The following is a 22,561-nucleotide window of genomic DNA, read 5'->3' on the forward strand; positions in this document are numbered from 1 at the left end:
TATTGCATGACATCTGTAATTCTGTATCTCAAAATTATGCATGTTAATTAGATGCCTTATCTCTTAACAGGCTTAGTTATTTTTCAAGCAAGCTACTTGATCACTAATCAAGATCGATTTAGTAGTTCGTTTCATAAATTACAAACTTCATGACTACTTGTGCAAAGTTTATTTGTTTTTATAATCAGTACAGCTATAGTCTGCTAAGCTTTTTTTTCCTAGCCATTGTACTTCTGTAAGATTTAGGGTCACGGCAAAGTGCTAAATATATAGTAACTTCAATGGTCTTACTTTTTGTGGTATATATGTTATTATATCGTGCTATCATGCTATAGATGTCTAGAATAATTTTCACGATTTTATTGTTACAAGTTTTATATAGCTTGCCAAATCCAAAATGAGAAAGTTCTAATGTTTTACTGAAGCACCTTTTGATTAAATTATGTAAAATACTCACGAGGTTTGAACTTCCTTATTTCATACATCATATCCTAGTTACTAAAAAACTAGAGGCTGTCTTAAATTGTATTTTTTGAAACAGAAGGCTCACCAAGGATGCGAGGAAGGGGACGTGGTCATGGAAGGGGAAGGGGAAGAGGCAGAGGTATTGCTGAGTACTTTGTTTTGCATATTTAACTGCAATTGGATGTAGTATATATTACAGAATGATCTGAAGATCTTTCTCGAACCTTTTATGGGTTCTTTTAAAATACAAAATTTTCTTATTTCTACACAATAATTCTTTGTAGCAATGTACAATGGGGGTATGGAATATGGTGTTGGTTGGGATCGTGGGCGTGGCTATGGTGGCCGAGGGCGTGGCCGTGCATGGGACCGTGCCTTCCGGGGACAAGGACGTGGCTATGTTGCCCAACCAGTTGGGTTACGACAATGGTGAATATGATGCATCACCTGCACCACGTGGTAAGCATGCAAGTCTATCAAATTCAGGTTTCTAGATATAAATTAGTTGTTATGTAGAAATGCATTATCAAATGAAGTTTGATTAATAGCAGTTGTGTGCTGCCATATAGAATAGGTTTGTTTATTTTAATCCAGTCAAATAATAACCTTACTCAGATAACTTTGAATTGAACATATAGATTGACTCATATCTTTATCTTTATTAAAAAAAAGGTACAACAATCCCTTATCAAGGATCAACTTAAGCTCGCATCGACATTACACGCTTTATTTAGTTCACTATGAGATTTGTCACCGAAATAATCACTCGAGAATAATTACCCTCTTATCATCTGGTTCAACAAATTATATATTCATAGTAGTTATTGACTAAAATACTTGTTAAAAGTACTAATCAAGCTTGATCTTTGTTCCTAAATTTTCAGTATCAATGGGCATTGTCACCTTATATATCTCAGCAAGAGAGCGATACTTCTTCGCCTTCTTTGATTTAAAAATCTTATTGCTCTTATTATTATTGAATTTTTGATCAACCTCTTCACTTGAGATTCTTTTCTCACTCCTCTTCCTGACAATGTTGTTGTTTTCATCGTTGAGCTGCACGAGCGCTTGAGCCGCAACCACAATGTCATCAAACATATCATCATTCTTTTTGGTTTCACTTTTCACTTTACCATCCGCCATTTTATTCAAGAAAGGATTCATTATGCGTCAATGGATTTTACTTCTAGTATGTTGGGTATCAATCGAGTTGTTTTTTTACTTAAGGGTTTATGTACGAGTGAGTTTTGTTTTTGGTAAAGAAAAATAGGGAGAATGGATGATAATTTTTTTGTGAGAACATAACTGGAAGTTGAACATATATATACAATGACACACACACATATAATACATATTTATTTGTCCTTTAAAGGTTATTGCGTAGTTCTTGTCTTGTGTGTTAATTTCTTTTTAACCCATTTATTTCCCGGTCAACGAGAGACATTGATTGTCTTTCAAGTATGCTTATCTATTTGGTCAATTATGTAACAACTAGTTTCACCAAAGAGGGGGTAGTTCTATTCAAGATGATCATTTTGAACGTCAACGAGCGTTCACCATCTTTCTTTGAGCTTGTTAACTCAATGCATTCAGATAAACCAATTAATAGTTCAAATTATCATGCTCAACTAGAAAGAGCAATCGTCTAAGTAACCAGTCTCCTAAATCCTCATCCATTTCAACGTGACTTCCCACGCATGAATCTATTGCCTCTATTCATGCATCTATTTACTCAAGATGTCATGTATGTCGTCAATGATGGTCATTGTGGATTCCATGTTGTTCCAAGGCTACTTGGCCAGTTTATTAAGTCTCATTCCATCATCTATCCTGATCTAACACACAATCTAAACAGTAACCATGAGGTCTTGAAAGTATCGAGGAAGATACCATAGACAAATTAATAAAAAAAATAAACATGATTTGTTCAGATTATAAAAGAGTAAATAGGCCCCTGAAATTAACAAAACGTCAATGACCCCCCCCCCCCCCCCCCCCCCCCCCGAAATTGCACAACATTAATCAATTTACTCCCTCCGTCAATTTTTTCTATTAGTCAACATGATGTTTTGTAAATACCCCCCCTGAAGTTTTGCACTTATGAGCAAAATGCCCCCCGAACTTGAAAATTTATATTTTTTTTCTTATCCTTAACTCAAAAGATATTAAATACAAACAATTAACTTTAATACTATACATTGCTCTTTCATTCTTAAAGGGGTATGTTATTTTATTTTGTTTCTATTATGTCATTTGATTGTTCAATTCTCCATAACTTATGACTTATTTAAATAGAGACACGCCAATTCACAACAAAGTAAGCTAGAGACACGCATTCCTCATGAATAATTAATTCTAGCAGTTTCTTAAGATAAGTTTGAATAAAATTATTCTATCTTAAAAATTGAACTAAACATGCATTTTGCTAAAGTAATATGAAGTTATTAATTTTGCATTATTTTTAGAGGATATATTATTATTGTAACCTTAAATATTAAAGATAACCATTAATTGTTTGTCTTTAATATCTTTTGAATCAAGGATAAGAAAAAAACATATAAATTTTTAAGTTTAGGGGACATTTTGCACATAAGTGCAAAACTTCAGGGGTATTTGCAAAACGTCATGTTAACTAACAGAAAAATTTGACGGAGGAGTAAATTGATTAACGTTGTGCAATTTCAAGGAGTAATTGCCTATTTACTCGATTATAAAATCTAAAACCTAAAAAACGCACCTCAGATTATAAAATTCAAAGATACGATAAAATTGAAAAAAACGCAGAGCGATTTGTGATTGGTGGGTTGGGCCACATACGCCCATTGGGAAGGTCCAGATGTGTTAAGCGGTATAATAGGCAATGAGACCGCGACCACATAACCCTACTCTGATGCCTTTTTCATCTGCTTCACCATTCTATTCATAAACAACAGATTACACTCTCACTCTGCAATCGCGTTCACTTTCAATTCCATATCCCCGTATTCGCCCAAACCCACCCACAACACAAACGGTATCTATCTATCTATCTATCTATCTATCTCTTTATGCTTCAAACCCTAGATTCATTCAATTAATACTTCGATTTAATATTGTTTATCGTTAATTAATTGTTTAAATTTTGATTTTGTCAATTCAGATGGATAGGTACCAGAGGGTGGAGAAACCCAAAGCAGATAGTCCAATTAACGAGAATGAGATCCGCATTACCACTCAAGGAAGGATGAGAAACTATATCACTTATGCTACCACTCTTTTCCAAGTTAGTAACAATAACTTAATGTGTTCTTATTATTAGATCATAACAATACATACTTGAAAAAGATCACATAATTCAATTCAATTCAATGTCAATACATGCATGGGTGTCGTGTTGGTATAAGAAGTGTATGTGTTTTAGAGGTTTCGATTAATGCCTGATTTGCTTGTTCTTTGGTTCAAATAGCTTGGATTGGATTAATGCCAAGTGAAATTTGTGTTTTCAGATTTTTTAATACTTCCACATTTTGTTCTATATGCTTTTTGAATAGTCAAAAAAACTATATTTGATCCATGTATCCTTTATACCTTTTTCCTAAACCAAAAATTCAAGTTTTAATAACCCCTTAAAAATTAAAGGGTTAAATATGTTTTCCCTCTAAATATATCACCTTTACGTTTTAGTCCCTTTAAAAATTTCTTTCAATTTTTGGTCCTTTAAACTTTTTGTTTTCAATTTTAGTCCCTGCTTTAGTGTTTTTTTTTTTTTTTTACCAATGTTTACGTTTCATGTTCCAAATAACTTCTTTTGTTACATATCATTGATAAGACCAAAAAATATCATTAGTTAATAATCTAACATTTAAACTTAAATTTAACAATTTAATCTTTAACTTGAAGTTATAAATAAATCAGTAAAGACTAAAGATTATATAGTTAAATTATTAATCCAATGCTATTTTAACGTCCTATCAGTTATATGTCATAAAAAAATGTCGCTTGGAACACGAAACGTGAACTCTTGTAAAATTGAAATCAGAAAATTTAGAGGACCAAAAATCGAAGGAATTTTTGTAGGGACTAAAACTTAAAGTTGGTATATTTAGAGGAACTATAAACATATTTATTAAATATGTTAGTAATGAATAAAATCTCATATGAATGACTCATAATGTAGTGTCTAGACTTGATAAAAAAAGAGTGTACTGTCTAGAAAGACCGGTCACATTTATATAAAACCAAATGATTGAAACATAGCATCATGGAAAATACAATAAACCTAGACAAGGGTGAATAGAAATACAATATCATGTAAAGAGCCTGGTAAAAGGAGAGTAACAATGAATTTACAAAATCAATAGTGAAAAGAATTTCTTGAAAAAAAAATTTGATGCAAGAGAGAGTCCAAGATAGAAAACAGAAGTGATGGTGACAATCATGAGAAAACAGAGTCCAAGATAGAAATAGACTGTCAGAGCATCTGGTACCATCTTAGGTTTTAGGCCTTAGTCAACTCCACAAAAATGGCATATTAGACACTATCTTCAGTCGTTGTGGGACTTGGTTTTCCCAATATCCTCCCCCATCACTTTCTTATTTTCACTTTAGTCATGTTTTCTCTGTATATTTTCGTTCTTCCGTTGGTTAATGTTTACTTAATAAATTATACAATGATACATGAATGCAAGTATTATTTTATCTAGAATCAACTAATATTTTGCAATTTTTTTCTGACTTTTAATATTGATCAACATGTGTGTTTTCTGTAGGAGAAAGGATCTGATGAAATTGTTGTCAAAGCAATGGGACGTGCAATAAATAAGACTGTAATGATTACCGAGCTAATAAAGGTGGGGGGTCGATATCTCTATCCAGTGAATTGGTTGGCATTTTTTTTCTGTCTCACTATAGTGACTGCTCTTTCTACTTGTTTCAGAGAAGGATTGTTGGTCTGCATCAGAACACTCAAATTGGATCAACTGATATAACTGACACATGGGAACCACTAGAAGAAGGCCTTCTTCCGTATGACTTTTTGTTTCCTCTATGCTATCTTGTCAAATGATTTATGTGTGCATGGGTGTGATTGTTTTGGTTTTGTGTTTTACTTGCTCAGTTTGGAGACTACTCGTCATGTTTCAATGATCACAATTACGTTGTCAAAGAAAGAGCTGGATACATCCTCCACAGGGTATGTACTTTCATGATATTGCATGACATCTGTATCTCAAAATTATGCTTGTTAATTAGATGCCTTATCCCTTGATAGGCTTAGTTATTTTTCAAGCAAGCTACTTGATCACTAATCAAGATCGACTTAGTAGTTTGTTTCATAAATTACAAACTTCATGACTACTTGTGCAAAGTTTATTTGTTTTTATAATCAGTACAGCTATAGTCTGCTCAGCATTATTTCCTAGCCGTTGTAATTCTGTAAGATTTGGGGTCACGGCAAAGTGCTAAATATATAGTTAAGAATGGCTTAATTATATTAAATAATTTTTATCTTGCTACAGGTATCTTGATTGAATAATTTTTACAAGCTTTATATAGCTTGTTGAATCAGAATTGAGAAAGGACCAAGGTTTTATTGAACCACAATTTCTGAGCTTTTAAAAATCAGAGTTTTATTTTTTACTTTTTTTATTTTTTCCTTATCTATCCCCCACCTCACCCGTCTCTTTGTTTTGTGAACACCCCTTTGTCTTTTTAATATCGAACAAAGTGTTGTTTATGTATTTTAGAAACAAGGCGAGTGTGTATAAGTTCATAAAGATTTACTTGAATGTGTTATCTTTGGCATTTGACTATTAATTTGAACTTGATGTACATAAACTACTCTGAGAACTAGTGAATATGTTAGACCTTTGACTTCAAACAGAGCGGTAAACACTATGTCATTCATGCCTCTGTACTTATTTTATCTTTATGGTGTTTATTATTTTGCGCCTTTAGTTTCGCTTTTGATTGCTATTAATGCATTGGTTCAATTAAACATTAAACTCTGTTTTCTGTAATTATTAAGGCCCAGTCATGATTTACAAGTATGGTTGTCTTCTGCGCATTATGTTTTAAATTTAGATATTTTATTTTGATTTTTAATTTTATTCTTTGTTGGCAAGCTCTAAGTTGTGTTTCCTGATTTCCTCATGCAGATATCAACCTCCTCTTCCTGCTGATCAAGTAAAACCTTTGAATGAATATGAAGACGAAGGAGGTTAATTAGTAGTGTTTTTTCTTTTGATGTTTCAGAAGAGTGAAAATGTGTTGTTATGCATGTATAGTTGTTAACTATAATTTTGAAACAGAAGGCTCACCAAGGATGCGAGGAAGGGGAAGGGGTCGTGGAAGGGGCAGGGGTAGAGGTAGAGGTATTGCTTCATACTTTGTTTTGCTTACTTAACTGTAATCGGATGAAGTAAAAATTATAGCGATCAGAAATGCTTTCTTGAACTCTTTTATCGTTACTTTTAAAATAAAAAAATTATCTCATTACTACACAATCTATTCTTTATAGGAATGTACAATGGGGGTATGGAATATGGTGATGGTTGGGATGGTGGACGTGGCTATGGTGGCAGAGGGCGCGTCCGTGCATGGGGTCATGCTTTTCGTGGACGGGGACGGGGCTATGGTGCCCAGCCAGTTGGGCAGTATGACTATGGTGAATATGATGCACCACCTGCACCTCGTGGTAAGAACACTTGGCCCCAAAATTCAGGTTTCAAGATATAGATAAGTTGTTATGTGTAAATGACAGTTGTATTATCACATCAAATTTGATTAATACCAGTTATGTGCTGGCATAGCGAATAGATTTGTTTACTTGAGTCTAATATTTTGCTGTTCTATTTGCAATGCATGATGCTTCCATTAAATCAGGCTACATAAGAAAATTACTTTACTTGAATTCGGCAATAGTTTTCCTTGTCGTATGTTAATTTCCTTGGCCCTTGTGTTATCTTCTTATTTTGGCATTTTTTAGTTGTCGTTCTATACATTACTTAAGGATACTCTAGTAATTTCTGTTTGATGATGTGCAGGCCGAGGTCGTGGAAGAGGAAGGGGCCGTGGGCGTGGTCGTGATGCAGGCCGTGGTGCAGCTGTCTGATCACCTGGGTGTTGGTTGTCATGTATATGTTCAGTAAGAAGAGGGTTGCCTCTCTGCTTAGTTATTTGTTAGATTTGCTTTTAGTTTGGTATTATTATTTGAAGCGTTCAGTGTCGCAGTCATGTTCCTGCAGTTTTGCTTTTGTAGTTCTTATTCTTGTAAAACATCTATCTATACTTTTAAGTTAGGCAGGTTGAGTTAGGTATATTTACTTTGTTTAGAATTTGACAAAAAGAGTCGAAATTGTCACATTTTTCATATAGAAATTATTGCAGCAAGTTTTTCTAAGTGTTTCTATGTAGTTGATGTTTCATTTCTATACCATGAATTTTTTAAGTCTTATATCTTATGGTTTATCTTCCCTTGTGAATCTTTTTCCTTTTCTCGCCCACCTTTTCAAATCAAAAAGAAAAACTTTGCATCCTCCTTTCCCCTCTTCCTCAATTTACAATAGATCTAATCTTCCAAGCCATTTTTTTCTTCCAGAAAAATAAAACACAAAACAAACAATGCAAAAACAGAGATTGATGTAATGGGAGACAACTCAAACCTACATCCACCTCTATTCAAAAAATAAAATTTAGAAATAGGAAAAAGAAACGAGAAGAAATGACGGGGAAGAAAGGGAAATAGATTTGGTGGGGAGTGTCCGGTGCAAGAATATGATTTATGATATAACACTACGGTGTAATTTGATCTATGTAGTCGACTCCACTAAGTGGATAAGGCATACCTAAATAAGTGGTGCACCATAGTCATCGCCATCTTTTAAGTTCCTGTCTATGGTTTTAATTAAAACTTTTTAAATCTATGTTAATGTTGAATAAAAAAATTCTGAATCTGGCAACTACCTTATTGCACCTTGAAAGCATCGGATGAAAAACCAGTTCAAATAAAAAAAACGCAAAACAATCCAAAAACAAATGAAAACTACACAAGGAATATTAGTTTAGTTGATGTGTGTTCTCGCGAGCTTAGCTCAGTTGGTATGGACAATGCACAATATATGCAAGGTCTGAGGTTCAAACCCCCCCGGCCACTACCAAAAAAAAGTTTAGTTGATGTGTTCGAATGTTCTTTTGTGAAAATTCTTCATGTATGCTAGCTAGTTGTATGTGTTCGTTCGATCTGTAACGGTTGATGTCATCAATGACCAAAACCGATAGAATCTCGTTTGCAAAGATACAATCATCATCAAAACAAAAAAATAACTTAATGTGATTAAAACCAAAAACCTCCATATTTGCAAGGGCTAATGACATATTTAAACTTTATATAAAGTATAAGCCATAATTTTTTGTTAAAAGAAAAAGTATAACTCATACAATTTACAAAATTAACTAGTACATGTTTTAGTTTGTGTTAAATCGCCAAAATAACTTAGAATTTGAGACGAAGGGTATTCGTTGTTGAGCTGTATAAGCCTTTGAGCCACAACCAGAATGTCAACAAACACGTGTTAACATTCTTTTGAGCGTTATCATTTGCCATGGTATTCAAGACATGTTTCATCGGCCTGCACTGATATGTACCTTCTGTTTTTATGAAAGTGAGAGAATGTATAAAAAGTTGCTATATATATAAGTTAGTTGCATAAATCAAGAAATGATTTTAATTGGTAAGAAATTTTAAATATATTCTTACCTTTTATCGATTCACTCGCTCATCCGCTCCATTTTTATGCAAGAGTAAAATAATTGATAAAGTTAGGGCATAAATGTTGATCAAAGTAGTTAATGCAACCTTAAAATATGAACATAGATAAGTTTTGTTTTTCTTTCTAAAAACCAACATGTAAAAAGGAAAATAATACCTTACTTTTTACTTGTTGGATTTTTAGGAAAAAAATCTCTTCGTGTATTTATACAAAATTTATAAATTTCGATGAGTAAATGAGTCAGTAAAAGTATATTTAAAATTTTAATTAAAACAATTTCTAAATTTACATAAAAGTATACGTATATAAAGATAAAACACTTATTGTGTTAGTCTAATGGTAATAGCTTAGCCTATAACTTCAAAGTGTAGAGTTCATATCTCCTTATATATCATGTTTGTAAAATGAGTATTAATGTCACTTTGATTAATAAAATTTTATCCCTTACCTATTTTTAAACGATGCTTGTATGTTTTTGTCAGATAAATAACCAAATTGGCTTCTCTGCAGCCGGTTGTAATGTATACCGTTAGATTAATGGGATCCTAAATAGAGACATAAGAGTTTGTTTGATTTAAGAAGCAACGTAAGAGTTGTAGAAAAAGAACATTTTCAAGACAGAAATCCCTTTTTATATTTCTATCAACTAAATTACTAACATTTTTTCCTTTAAAACAAAGGTCGTATGCATCTTTACAATTATATAGATTTGTATAATAGCAGCTTGTGTTCGTTCATGAAAGGAACATATATTTATCAACAATGATATTTTTTTAGAGGAACAATAATACTTGTATATCTAATATTTTCCAACACACCCATTAAACACATCATTTTATCACAACACACATTTTATTTTATCTCTTTCTCTCCCAAGTGTATACAACAGAAATCCCTTTTTATATTTCTATCAACTAAATTACTAACATTTTTTCCTTTAAAACAAAGGCCGTATGCATCTTTACAATTATATAGATTTGTATAATACTCCATCCGGTCCTATTTATAAGAGAAAATTTGGTCAACAAAAGTTAATGTACTTGGACTAAATTTTTAACTAGATACATCAACTTTTGTTGACCCAATTTTCTCTTATAACTAGGACCGGAGGGAGTAGCAGCTTGTGTTCGTTCATGAAAGGAACATATATTTATCAACAATGATATTTTTTTAGAGGAACAATAATACTTGTATATCTAATATTTTCCAACACACCCATTAAACACATCATTTTATCACAACACACATTTTATTTTATCTCTTTCTCTCCCAAGTGTATACAACAGAAAATACATACATGAGCAAAACTATCTATGTACACATTATTTGGACGCACACACAAACATACATATATGATTTAATTATTTGAAGTACATATGTATGTATGCGTAAATAATTTGATCAAAGAGTTGTGACCCTATAAAACTTTCTCGCATACTCGACATGAGATGTTCACCAATTATTTTCTTATATTTATAGAGGAGGCCTAGTACCTAAGTAATAAGCAGAACGTAGTAACCAATGTAATATTATATAGGGGGCCTAATACCTAAATAGTGAGTAGAAAACCATTGTAATACCATTGTTGTTGTCGACCCTCTTTACTCCATAGAAGTATTTCTCTTGTGTAATACTCCCTTTCAACTCACCTTAACCCCCTTCCTCATTTCACGCCTCTCCACTCCCTTTCCTCCATTTTGAAGAATCTTATAGGTAAATATATCAAAAGGAGTACAGGGTAGTTGTGATGTATCGTGAACATTGATATATACTAGGGTAAAATAAGAACAAATGTGATCAATGTGAGCTCAATTGTGATTGTGATGAGTGATGACGACACCGTCACACAGATCTCTAAAACTTTTATATTGTGATCACAATTGTGATTGCGAGAACAACAATTCATAGAGATTATATTTCCACCCTTATTAAAAGTGATGAAAAGTCAAACACACACACACATTGCATAAGATAATAGCACAAATCTGAAAACAAAATAAAAGCTTCCATGATCGATACTTTATGTTTCTTGAATTCGTTATGAAACAAACATGTATATCATATGTGTGATTGTATTGTGTTTCCAATTGCTTGAGATATATCCTCCACACACACACACACCCCCCTTTGAATGCGGGAAATGGAGAGAAAACAAAATCCTTTAGGAAAACCAAAGCAAATAATCTCCACGATTAAAAATGAAATGAAAGAGCTCGATTGATCCCTAAATAAAATTGAGGATGATGATTATTAATACATAGTTATCGTCTTATCAAACATTTAGATTTTAGTCAACAACATATCTAACTAAAAACTAATTAACAAATGAACGGTATCATCAAGAGTATTATTTCTCAGAAAAAACGATAAAGCTAGCTAGAAAATCTAGCACTGAGAAGATATTATTACCAACGCAATTAAGCATCAAGATGTTCACCGACCCTGGTTTAGGGTTTTGGTTCCTTTGTCACTTTTGATGCTAATGGGTGTAGTCACCTTGTGTATATCCTTAAGAGGTCGAAATTTCTTCATCTCTTGATGATTTTTTGCCTGAGATGATTCAATCTTAGTTATGGCTTTGCTAATTACTCCTTGATCAGCTTTTTCTTCCTCCAATGTTGTCATCTTCCTCTTGCGGTTAATACGATTTCTGCTACATTTGGGGGCAGTCTCCATGTAAACAACACCAAGAGATCGAAATTTCTTCATCTCATATTGATGATTCTCTGGCTGATGAGATTCAATATTAGTTATTGCTTCATCAACCAACTCCAATCCTTTTTCCAATGTAATCATATTCCTCTTGCTGCTACTGATCCTAACTTCTTCGCTCAGCTGAATAAGTTGCTCAGCAGCTTCCTTTTCAGAGAACTCATTTTCGCTTGTGATTTTAAGCGATTCATTAGAACGTGCTTCTGCCATTTGATGATGATGGATTGATTTTGATTCAACTATTGCTTAATGTTTTCAACTCTTTTTATTAGGTGCCTTGATATATATACCGGTATATAGCGATATGCTGAATATCTTATGAGAAGAAACACGTACTTTCTTTGCTAAATGCCACGTATGAATTCAACGTTTGATTGGCTAGTCCCTCCATAATAAATAGCATGTCTCACATATATTATTTTTTCTTCTTTTAATTTATATTTATGTTTTTTGACCAAGAAAAAAAATTGATATTTAAGATTTCGTTCTATTTTGCTTTCTTAAATTAATTATTTTAGACAATTTAATTACTTGAGTTTTTTATTCATTTTAGTCTTTTAATAACAAATATTAAACATTAAATTTATTTTTTTAGTCAATTCAGTGTCTTGAGTTTTTTTTTATATTCATTTTAGTGTGTGTTTGAATTGGCGACGTCGATAATTGATTTTGATAGAATTGAGTTTGAGAGAATTAAATTTGGTTAAAAATGAGTTTGATGTGAATTGATTTATGTTTGGATACACTAATATAAAAGTGGTTATCATGAATTGATGTTGTTTGGATAGTTTGAATCAAAATTGATTTTGAATGTATAATGATCAAATTATCCTTTTAATTGCATTTAACACACTAGACATCACATTCTCTCTTTTTTTTTTATTTATTTGAACTTATGTTGAAATTATTCATATACTTTTATGCAATTGGATTATTAAATTAAATATAATTATATAAAATTAGTAAAAGAATATTCAGACTTGACCAAAAAAATACATTTAGAAAAGATCGATATAATATTATAAACCTAAAATTCTATTGGTTGGCAAATTCATTTTCAAATAATATCAAATTTACCATTCTTCAAAAAAAAAAAAAAATATCAAATTTACCAAAATCAAATGTAGCAATTTTTTTTTTTACCACCGTCAATCATCGTGTCAAACTATCTAGAACCAGACCAATTTGGTTAATGAGTCACCAACTCAGTGAGGAAGTCAATGAATTTTTTACCATATAATTTTTTCTCTCTCAACCCGCCACTTCCTGTTCTCTCTTTTACGTTATAAACATTTTGATCTCTAATGTTTGACAAATGGAACAATGTTGGTTATGTGGTTAATTTGAAAGGTAAGAAATGACAATTTTTTTAGCACTATAAGGCTTTCAAAGTGTCGGAGGTCCAGTTGGTTTTTAGGGAGAAATTTTGGTCTCCTTGTATTACCATTATATTGTTTGATAAGGCAATTTGATGGTAGTTTTGTTAGTTAGAATTTTTTGAAAGGTTGAATACTACTTGTACTTCATTTTGATATTTCGATCAAGTACCACCTGTATTGAATTCTATCTTTGTACTATCCTTAAAATATTTTCTTTTCTGTTTAAAAAAAAAACCAATATCTCCAACATTAAAAAAATTAAATTATAAAACTAAAATAAATAATTATGGGATCAAAATATCTAATTAGGCAAATTCTATGGTACACCCAAAGATTTGAGTGTATTGGTATACCAAATCATTAAATTAATAGTTAAATGTGTTATTTTTTGAAGAGAAAAATTGTTTTCTATCACCTATAATTATAATAATTATTCTTATTTATCAAAAACGTCGACGAAATAAAATAAAAAATTTCTGAATTTTTAGTACTCATAATAGAAAATTTTGATTATTTTTTACAATAAAATGTAAAAAAAATTAGTATGATTTTTATAAACAATAAAATGATGTTTTTTCTTACGAAATGATATTTTCTAAAATACAAATATCAACAAATAGAGGTCTCAGGGTCGATTCTCTCTGGTGTCAATTTGGGTGTGTTAGTTTAGCTTCTTCAATACTAGTTTAGCTTCTTCAATTTTTTTTTTTTTTTTTATAGATTTTTGAAGTAGGAGTACCGGTACACCTTAATTTGCGGGTGTACCGTAGAAGTTCCCATCTAATTATGGGATAAAAATAGTTCAAAAATTATTTTCAACCACATAAGAGATTAATGGGACGAATCGCTGACTAGATCGCTCTTTTTATGATGTTTCGTGCCACTGTCTAAAATTATGCAAGCAAGTAGACTATCAACTACTACATCCCAACAATAAAACAGTTCGGCTACAACTCTATCGAAGCTACCGATCGTACTAAAATTAAGACCACTTTAATATGGTACTAAGTCTACTCTACTATCCTACTGAGACCCCTCTAATATGCTACAAGGATCACTCCTAAACCGAAGGGACAATGATATCTTGACCACTTCAAATTGGTACTGTGACCACTCCTAAATCAAACGGACAAAATCTCTACCAAGAGAAAAATTACCAGATCGACTAAACGAAAAGGGAAGAAATGGCTTAGAAGTGCGTCAAGTAAAATAGAGAAAAGAAAGCACTTGGAAATGCCTAAAGTTTCGGCGCACTTTGGAAAGAGCCATGAACACTCCTTATATAATGTTGGAAAATAACCAATGTGAAGCTTTAGTGTTTTTTAAATTACACTCACCAATGTACTCTATTATCCAATGTGGGATTCTAGAGTTTTTTTTCCTTCCAATTAATACAAGCTATGTTCCAACAATCCTCTACTTGAATTTAAAGAAAAATTCTAAAATAGTGTGAGATGCTTCTATAAGAATTGTGCATAAACAAATGTGGTCTTTCGACTTGAACATTTGCATAATGAGCATGATTCAGATTTTACTAGAATGATTCATAGCCTCGAATTCTACCTCTCACTCCAAATCACACTCAACTTTTTCTTAGGTGTATTCTCAAAAATCTCGTTGAAGAACTACATAAGCCTTTAAGCGCGCCACAACCAAAATGTCAACAAACACGTGTCAACCATTCTTCTGAGCTTTATCATTTATCATTGTATTCAAGACATGTTTCATCAGCTTGCGTGTTGACGTAGACTTTTGAAGTGTATCTGTTGTTGAGCGTGTATTTCTTGAGAGAATTTGATGAAGAAGTTTGGTTTTTATGAGAGAGAGAGAGAGAGAAGATAAACAGTTGCTATATATAATATATACATTAAAGTTATTTGCATATATCAAGAAATGATTTTACTTAGTAAGAAATTTTAAATATATTCTTACCTTTTATCGGTTCACTTACTCATCTACTCCATTTTTATGCAAGTGTAAATTAATTGATAAAGTTAGGGCAAAATTGATCAAAGTACTAAATGCAGCCTTAAACTTTGAACATGGATACCTTTTGTTTTTCTTTCTAAAAACCAATATGCAAAAACAAAAGTAACACCTTCCTTTTTACTTGTCAGATTTTAGCGAAAAGAACTGTTCATGTATTTATACGACATTTTTAAATTTTGATGAGTAAATGAGCCAGTAAAAATATATTTAAAATTTTAATTAAAACAATTTCTAAATTTATGTAAGGGGTGTGCTAGAGAGAGATAATGTTGACCACTATATCTATTTAAACAATGCTTGTATATTTTGTCAGCTAAATAACTAAATTGGATTCTCTCCAGCCGGTTATACTGTATACCGTTAGATTAATAGAGACATAACAATTTGTTTGTTTTGAGAAGAAACGTAAAAGTTGTAGAAATAAAGCATTTTCAAGATTGAAATCCCTTTTTTATATTTCTATCAACTAAATTACTAACATTTTTTTGCTTAAAAGAAATTTCGTATGTATCCATAGAATTATATAGATTTAGATAATAGCAGTATTTATGTGCTCGTTCATGGAAGGAATATAATGTAATATTACCCACAATGATGTTTTTTTTAGAAGAATTTGTATATCTAATATTTTCCAACACCCATTAAACGTATATCTAATATTTTCAAGGTTTAATTGCATGTTTGATCCTTTATGTTTATTTTAGTTTTTAAGTTGGTCCCTTATGTTTTAAAAGTTTCAAGTTGGTCCCTTACGTTTTAAAAGTTTCAAGTTGGTCCAAAATGATACTCATATTGGAATAAGTTAGTCACTTCAGTCACTTAACGTTTAAAGATTCGGGTTGGCAATATGGGTGATGAAACTTAACTTATTTAGAAAATCAGTTTTAAAACATTTTTAAATTTTTTTTGTTTTATTAATTAAACCCAATATCATGTCACATAATGGAATAACTTATTCCAATGTGAGTAACGTTTTGGATCAACTTGAAACTTTTAAAACGTAAGGGACCAACTTGAAACTTTTAAAACATAAGGGACCAACTTGAAAACTAAAATGAACATAAGGGATCAAACATGCAATTAAGCCTATTTTCAAACACCCATTAAACATATCATCTATATCTTTTTTTTCCCTTCCTATCAAATCATCAATCTACCACTTCTATCACAACACTCATTTTATTTTCTCTCTTTCTCTTCCAAGTGTATACAACGGAAAATACTTACATGAGCAAAAATATATTAACAAATTATTTGGACGCACGCACAAACATGCATATATGATTTAATTATTTGAAAAATACAAATTAATTAGTTCTTTTCTCTTTTTACTTTATTCAAGTATATATGTACGCGTAAATAGTTTGATCAAAAATTTGTGATCCTACAAGACTTCCTCGCATACTCGACATGAGATGTTCACCATTTATTTTCCTATATTTATAGAGGGGCCTAGTACCTAAGTAGTGAGTAGAACGTAGTGACCGGTGTAAAACCATTGTTATTGTTGACCCTCTTTACTCCATAGAAATATTTCTCTTCTTGTGTATTGCTCTCTTTAAGCTCACCTCAACTCCCTCTCCCTCATTTCACGTCTCTCCACCCCCTTTCCTCAATTTTAAAGAATCTTATAGGTAGATATATCAAAAGGAGTACAAGGATCATCGAATTCTAAATTCCAGTTGTGATATATTGTGAACCTTGATATATACTCTAGGGTAAAATACGGACAAATGTGAGGTTAATTGTGATTGTGATGAGGACGCCGTCGCACAAATCCCTAAAACTTTTATATTGTGATCGTAATTGTGATTGCAAGAACAACAATTTATAGAGGCTATATTTCCCTCCTTATACAAAGTAATGAAAAGTCAAACACACACGCACATTGCATAAGATAATAGTACAAATCTGAAAACTAAATAAAAGTATGTGTGATTGTATGTGTTTCCAATTGCTTGAGATATATCCTACACACAAGCACACCATTAAATGTGAGAAATGGAGAGAAAACAAAATCCTTTATGAAAACCGAAAGAGCTCGATTGATCCCTAAATAAAAATTGATGATGATGATTATTATTAATACATAGTTATTGTCTTATCAAGATATTTAGATTTAATTCAACAATGGAACTAAAAATTAATTAACAAAGCTAGCTAGAAAATCTAGTACTGAGAAGATACTATTACCAACACAAGCATCAAGACGTTCACCTACCCTGGTTTAGGGTTTTGGTTCCTTTGTCCCTTTTGACGCTAATGCGTTTAGTCACCTTGTGTATATCCTTAAGAGGTCGAAATTTCTTCATCTCTTGATGATTGTTTGCCTGAGGTGATTCAATCTTAGTTATGGATTTGCTAATTATTCCTTGATCAGCCTTTTCTTTCTCCAATATTGTCATATTCCTCTTGCGGTTAATACGATTTCTGCTACATTTGGGGGCAGTCTCCATGTAAACAACACCAAGAGATCGAAATTTCTTCATCTCATATTGATGATTCTCTGGCTGATGAGATTCAATATTAGTTATTGCTTCATCAACCAACTCCAATCCTTTTTCCAATGTAATCATATTCCTCTTGCTGCTACTGATCCTAACTTCTTCGCTCAGCTGAATAAGTTGCTCAGCAGCTTCCTTTTCAGTGAACTCATTTTCGTTTGTGATTTTAAGCGATTCATTAGAACGTGCTTCAGCCATTTTATGATGATGGATTGATTTTGATTCAACTATTGCTTAATGTTTTCAACTCTCTCTTTTTTTTTTTTTTTTTTTACAATGTATCCGACACTTTTTATACTGGTATGCTGAATATCTTATGAGAAGAAACACGTACGAGAGCTTTTTTATTGGCAACTCAATAGGTGATTTATGCTAAATACATTATTTGGCAAATGCCACGTATGAATTAAATGTTTGATTGGCCTGTTCTTCCATAATAAATAGAATATCTTACATATATTTTCTTTCTCCGTTTAATTCATATTAATGTTCTTTGACCAAGAAAAAAAGTACATCTTTTCTTTTTGAAGAAAAAAAAGTTATTTATAAGATTTCGTTCTATTTTGCTTTCTTAAATTAATTTTTTTAGACAATTTAATGTCTTGACTTTTTTTATTAATTTTAGTCTTTTAAATTACAAATATTAAACATTAAATTAAATTTTTTAGACAATCTAATGTCTTAAGTTTTCTTTATTCATTTTAGTCTTTAAATTACAAATATTAAACATTAAATTAATTTTTTTAGACAATTTAATGTCTTGAGTTTTTTTAGTCATCTTAGTCTTTTAAATTACAATGATTAAACATCTTGATCCCAAATATTTGTTACTTATAGGAACTTTGTATCATATAGGAACCAAATTGTCAAATCTTTTATAATTAAAAGACCCGATGTGTTCAAAGTGACAAGGGGTAATGTTGATTTGATATACAGTTGTGCGGTTAGGGAATGATAAAAATTTAGTTCTAAACCTTTTAAAGTGTTGGAGGTCATAGATGCTCGAAGTTAGTTATTAGGGAGAATTTTGACTCTTATTGAATTTTTTATTTATGAATGATTTACACTACCATTAGATTGTATGATAAAGTAATTTGGAGGTAATTTTTAACTTGTTGGTTAGATATTTTGAATGGTTACATATTACTTGTACTTCATTTTGATAAGATGCTTCTATAAGAATTGTGAATAAACAAATGTGTCTTTCAATTTGAATATCTACAAAGTGAGTAAGATTTAAATTTACTAAAATGACTCATAGTCTTGAACTCAATTTCTAACTTCAAACCACACAAATATGAGTAAGTTGTCAACACGAAGAGATATGATTGTACAAATGTTATTTTTAGATTTGTAGTAACTATATTTGTCATTGTCATTCACTTTAAAACCATTTGATATCATCAAGTTGTCAAAAATTTCATTCCATATTTGTCACTCTCATTCACTTTTAAAACCATTTGATATCATTAAGTTGTCAAAAATTTCATTCCATTTCTTAGGGTCCTGTTTAAGATCATACCAAAAATTATCTAACTTACAAATCTTCAAGTTGTTCCATACATATTTCATCTTCTAGTTCACTATTTAAAAAAAACTGCTTTAACATCCATTTGATATACTTCTAAATTATGGATAGTGGAAAAAATATTATTACCCTTACGAATGTTATCCTTGTGATTGAAGAAAAAGTGTTGAAGAAATCTATATTTTCTCTTTGTCCCAAATCCTTAACTACAAGGCGAGCCTTTTATTTATCAACGGTTCCATCGGATTTTAGTTTATTTTTTAAAATTCATATACAACATATTGGTTTTGAAAGAAGAGCCGAATCTACCAAATTTTAGGTCTTCTTTCTATGAGCATGTACGCCTACCAATTTTATAGTCCCTAATCTATATAAATCATTAAAATTAAATTCATATGTATTATCAGGAACATTCATCATAAATACATTTTGTTACTATCTATGCAAATTTGGTGAGTGAAATCAAATAAACACATCATCAGGGGCGGATCTAGACATTTGATATTGGTGTGGCAAAACTTTCAAAGCAACTATATATATTAACAAAGTAGACCATTGACACTTTAAACAGTATAGCAACAGGTCATACGAATCATCCATCAAGCATAAACCGCTAGGCCAAGAGAGAAACCTGTGATATGTGAGTGACTTATATTATATATATAATTATTTAAGTCAAGTATATGAAGAAAAAAAAAATGGGAAATACTCTAGTGTGGCCACTGCCACACCATGTTTCACAGTGGATCCGCCCCTGCACATCATACATGGTTAGGCATCTAAGAAATCAAACCAACTATAAAATACTACATGTCCGTGCACCTTAGAAGCCTGAGCTGCTAAAAGCTGGAGAAGACCACAAATTCATGTCCACGCTCTTTATTGATCTTTTATAAGCTACTCATATATCACCAAAGAAGTCTCCCATTATGTGTAACAAAATGACAGCAATCGATTCACCCTTTGCAGTCAATATTAGAGTTGAAAAATTACTATAATTCACACTGTTAGAACAGTAACTTGTAACAGAAGATAACAGGAACGGTAAAGACAATAAATTGTATAATGCCTTTGCTGTAGATCCACTATATTTGTAACAACAACTCAATTGTAAGTGAACGTGTTTAATTAGCAATTAAAGATTCCATCTGCATAACGTATATACACATACACAATATGAGATCATATGTACAATCAAATATTTACAAATAAAAAAACAAACAAGTTTCATTGCCATAAAAATAATAATGCAGCTTCACACTCTCTTGTTTAATTTAATTTTCCACCAGGGTTCCTTTCAGATCCTCACTTTCACAGTTACACTTTTATATATCACTCTTAATTTATTTCTTTAATTCCTTAACTGAAAAATAACCGTTGGAAACTCTATAGACTATAGTCATACAAATTGGGTATAGTAAAAGCTTTATAGAACCTAATGGCCAAACATATAATGCTATATAAATTACCATCACCCGTTCCTCGTTTTTCATCACATCAAATAATCTCTATCTCTCACTCTACGTATCATTCCCATTATCACTAAATAATCTCCTGCCATGGCTTTCTTTTTGAAACTGTTTGTTATCATATCCTTGTCAACAATAGTTACAGCAACGTCATTGAGCTCAACCAAAACCCTAGCATCACGTTTAGAATTATTTGATGGCAGTGGCCCCAACAACAAATGTTGGGAGACAATGTTGGAGCTACAACATTGTACTGGTGATATTGTTACGTTTTTTCTCAATGGTCAGACACATCTTGGATCTGGTTGTTGTAATGCTCTTCTTACTATAGCTCAAGAATGTTGGGGCAATTTGCTTACCTCGTTGGGTCTCACAGTAGAAGAAGCTGAAATTCTACGTGGCTTTTGTGCTCGTGTTGCCACCATTAACAATTCATTGTTACCATCTATCACTGTTGATGCCCCTGCACCTGCACCTATCAATGATTATTGAAGTTCCTACTCTTATAAAATGCATGCCACGTTTAATCCATCAATAAAAAATGTTATGTAACAGAGCTACCATATAATATATGATGTTATCTCCTTTGTACTCTCGTCTCTTTTCTTTTTTCGGCTATATATGCATGCTTTTTTGAGTGAGTGATGATACCATTTCTATCGTATGGAAAACAAAACTGTCACATGAGATATCATTATTTATAATATAATCAATTACTGCATCTCATCAACAAGAATTGGCCCATTAGCTCAGTTGGTTAGAGCGTCGTGCTAATAACGCGAAGGTCGCAGGTTCGAAACCTGCATGGGCCAATTTTTTTTTCTTTTATTTCTGCAAGTATATCCGCTCCTGCGCCCTTTACTTTTTGGTAACGGTTTGCTCGAGTAGTATTCATTACCCAATTAAGGACTAGTTGACGTTATTTTCTTAAATTTTTAATAGAAAAGTTCACGGAATATTGTTTCACTTTTTTAATTTATGTTAGACATTCTATACAAACAATTTCTAGACATGCTTTCATTTTCACCGTAACTTTCTAAGTGACCAGATTAAACTCTTCAATCTAAACTACGGGTCCTGTCAAAAAAATATTGTAAAGTACGAGTACTTTTATAAAATAAAAATAAAAATAATCAACTTCAGTATCTTAAAATTTTGTTGAACTTAATGTATTTAATTATTTATTATCATGTTATTTTTAGAACAGAATTTCCTTCAAAAAAAGTATTTAGAATATATTTATTTTCAGTATACTGGTACACAAAAATACTGTGCCACTTCATTTTTCAAATAAATTTGGTGATATATAAGTTGCTTTTGAGCTTGTAAAAGAAAAATATTTTCTTTGAACAATTGTTGAAAATTTATCCAACACCAAGTGAAGAATAACCACATAAATTAAATAAAATTGCGAGTGGTACACACAGGCTAATTTCTACTTCATTTTAAAATTTATTTAAGTGGCTAATTTTTAATAGATTGTTGAATCATTTTTTATTTTATTGTTTTAATAAATTATCCATAGTTTTTAAAAGTGTAGAAACAAGTCAAACAACCGATAATCTTTCCTAACTATACAAGGAATCCGGTCCCTCAATAAACCACTCTAACTCTAAGGATAGTTCCTCACGTGCAGATATGATTTTTCTTTCCAAAAACAAGCGGCTTTAGTTTCTGAGCATCTCCAATGGGGTCCTTACTTAAGAAAGACCACTCTCTGTTAAGGATCCTTCATTGGAGGAAGAAAAATTGAGTCTCCGTTAAGGAA

At 31.6% G+C, this 22,561-nt stretch overlaps 1 protein-coding gene, 1 non-coding gene and 1 pseudogene across 2 annotated transcripts; all 3 read left to right on the plus strand.

The window, feature by feature from the left end:
* Positions 1–3,349: 3,349 nt before the first annotated feature.
* LOC146941629 (uncharacterized) lies at positions 3,350–7,843 on the plus strand. The gene is made up of 9 exons (XM_085755450.1): positions 3,350–3,478; positions 3,605–3,727; positions 5,214–5,294; positions 5,381–5,469; positions 5,561–5,635; positions 6,600–6,661; positions 6,753–6,815; positions 6,962–7,138; positions 7,488–7,843. Exons 2-9 carry the CDS (start codon positions 3,605–3,607, stop codon positions 7,553–7,555), a joined length of 738 nt encoding a protein of 245 aa, XP_085611576.1. The 5' UTR covers positions 3,350–3,478; the 3' UTR covers positions 7,556–7,843.
* A 12,986-nt stretch (positions 7,844–20,829) lies between these two features.
* LOC146941630 (egg cell-secreted protein 1.4 pseudogene) lies at positions 20,830–21,384 on the plus strand (annotated as a pseudogene).
* Positions 21,385–21,531: 147 nt separating this feature from the next.
* Positions 21,532–21,605, plus strand: TRNAI-AAU (transfer RNA isoleucine (anticodon AAU)). Its single transcript has one exon. It is a non-coding gene; the product is annotated as a tRNA-Ile (tRNA).
* The last annotated feature ends 956 nt before the right edge of the window (positions 21,606–22,561 follow it).

The sequence above is a fragment of the Medicago sativa genome, chromosome 3 (genome assembly GCF_051527215.1).
Source record: "Medicago sativa cultivar Bolivia chromosome 3, Bolivia_mono, whole genome shotgun sequence".
Lineage (NCBI taxonomy): Eukaryota > Viridiplantae > Streptophyta > Magnoliopsida > Fabales > Fabaceae > Medicago > Medicago sativa.

Bases quoted from the DNA above. Each gene is read 5' to 3' on its own strand.
- LOC146941629 (XM_085755450.1), top strand. From the start codon at position 3,605: ATGGATAGGTACCAGAGGGTGGAGAAACCCAAAGCAGATAGTCCAATT. The intron at 5,470-5,560 runs GTATGACTTTTT...TTACTTGCTCAG, and splicing joins CTAGAAGAAGGCCTTCTTCC to TTTGGAGACTACTCGTCATG. The intron at 5,636-6,599 runs GTATGTACTTTC...TTCCTCATGCAG, and splicing joins CTGGATACATCCTCCACAGG to ATATCAACCTCCTCTTCCTG.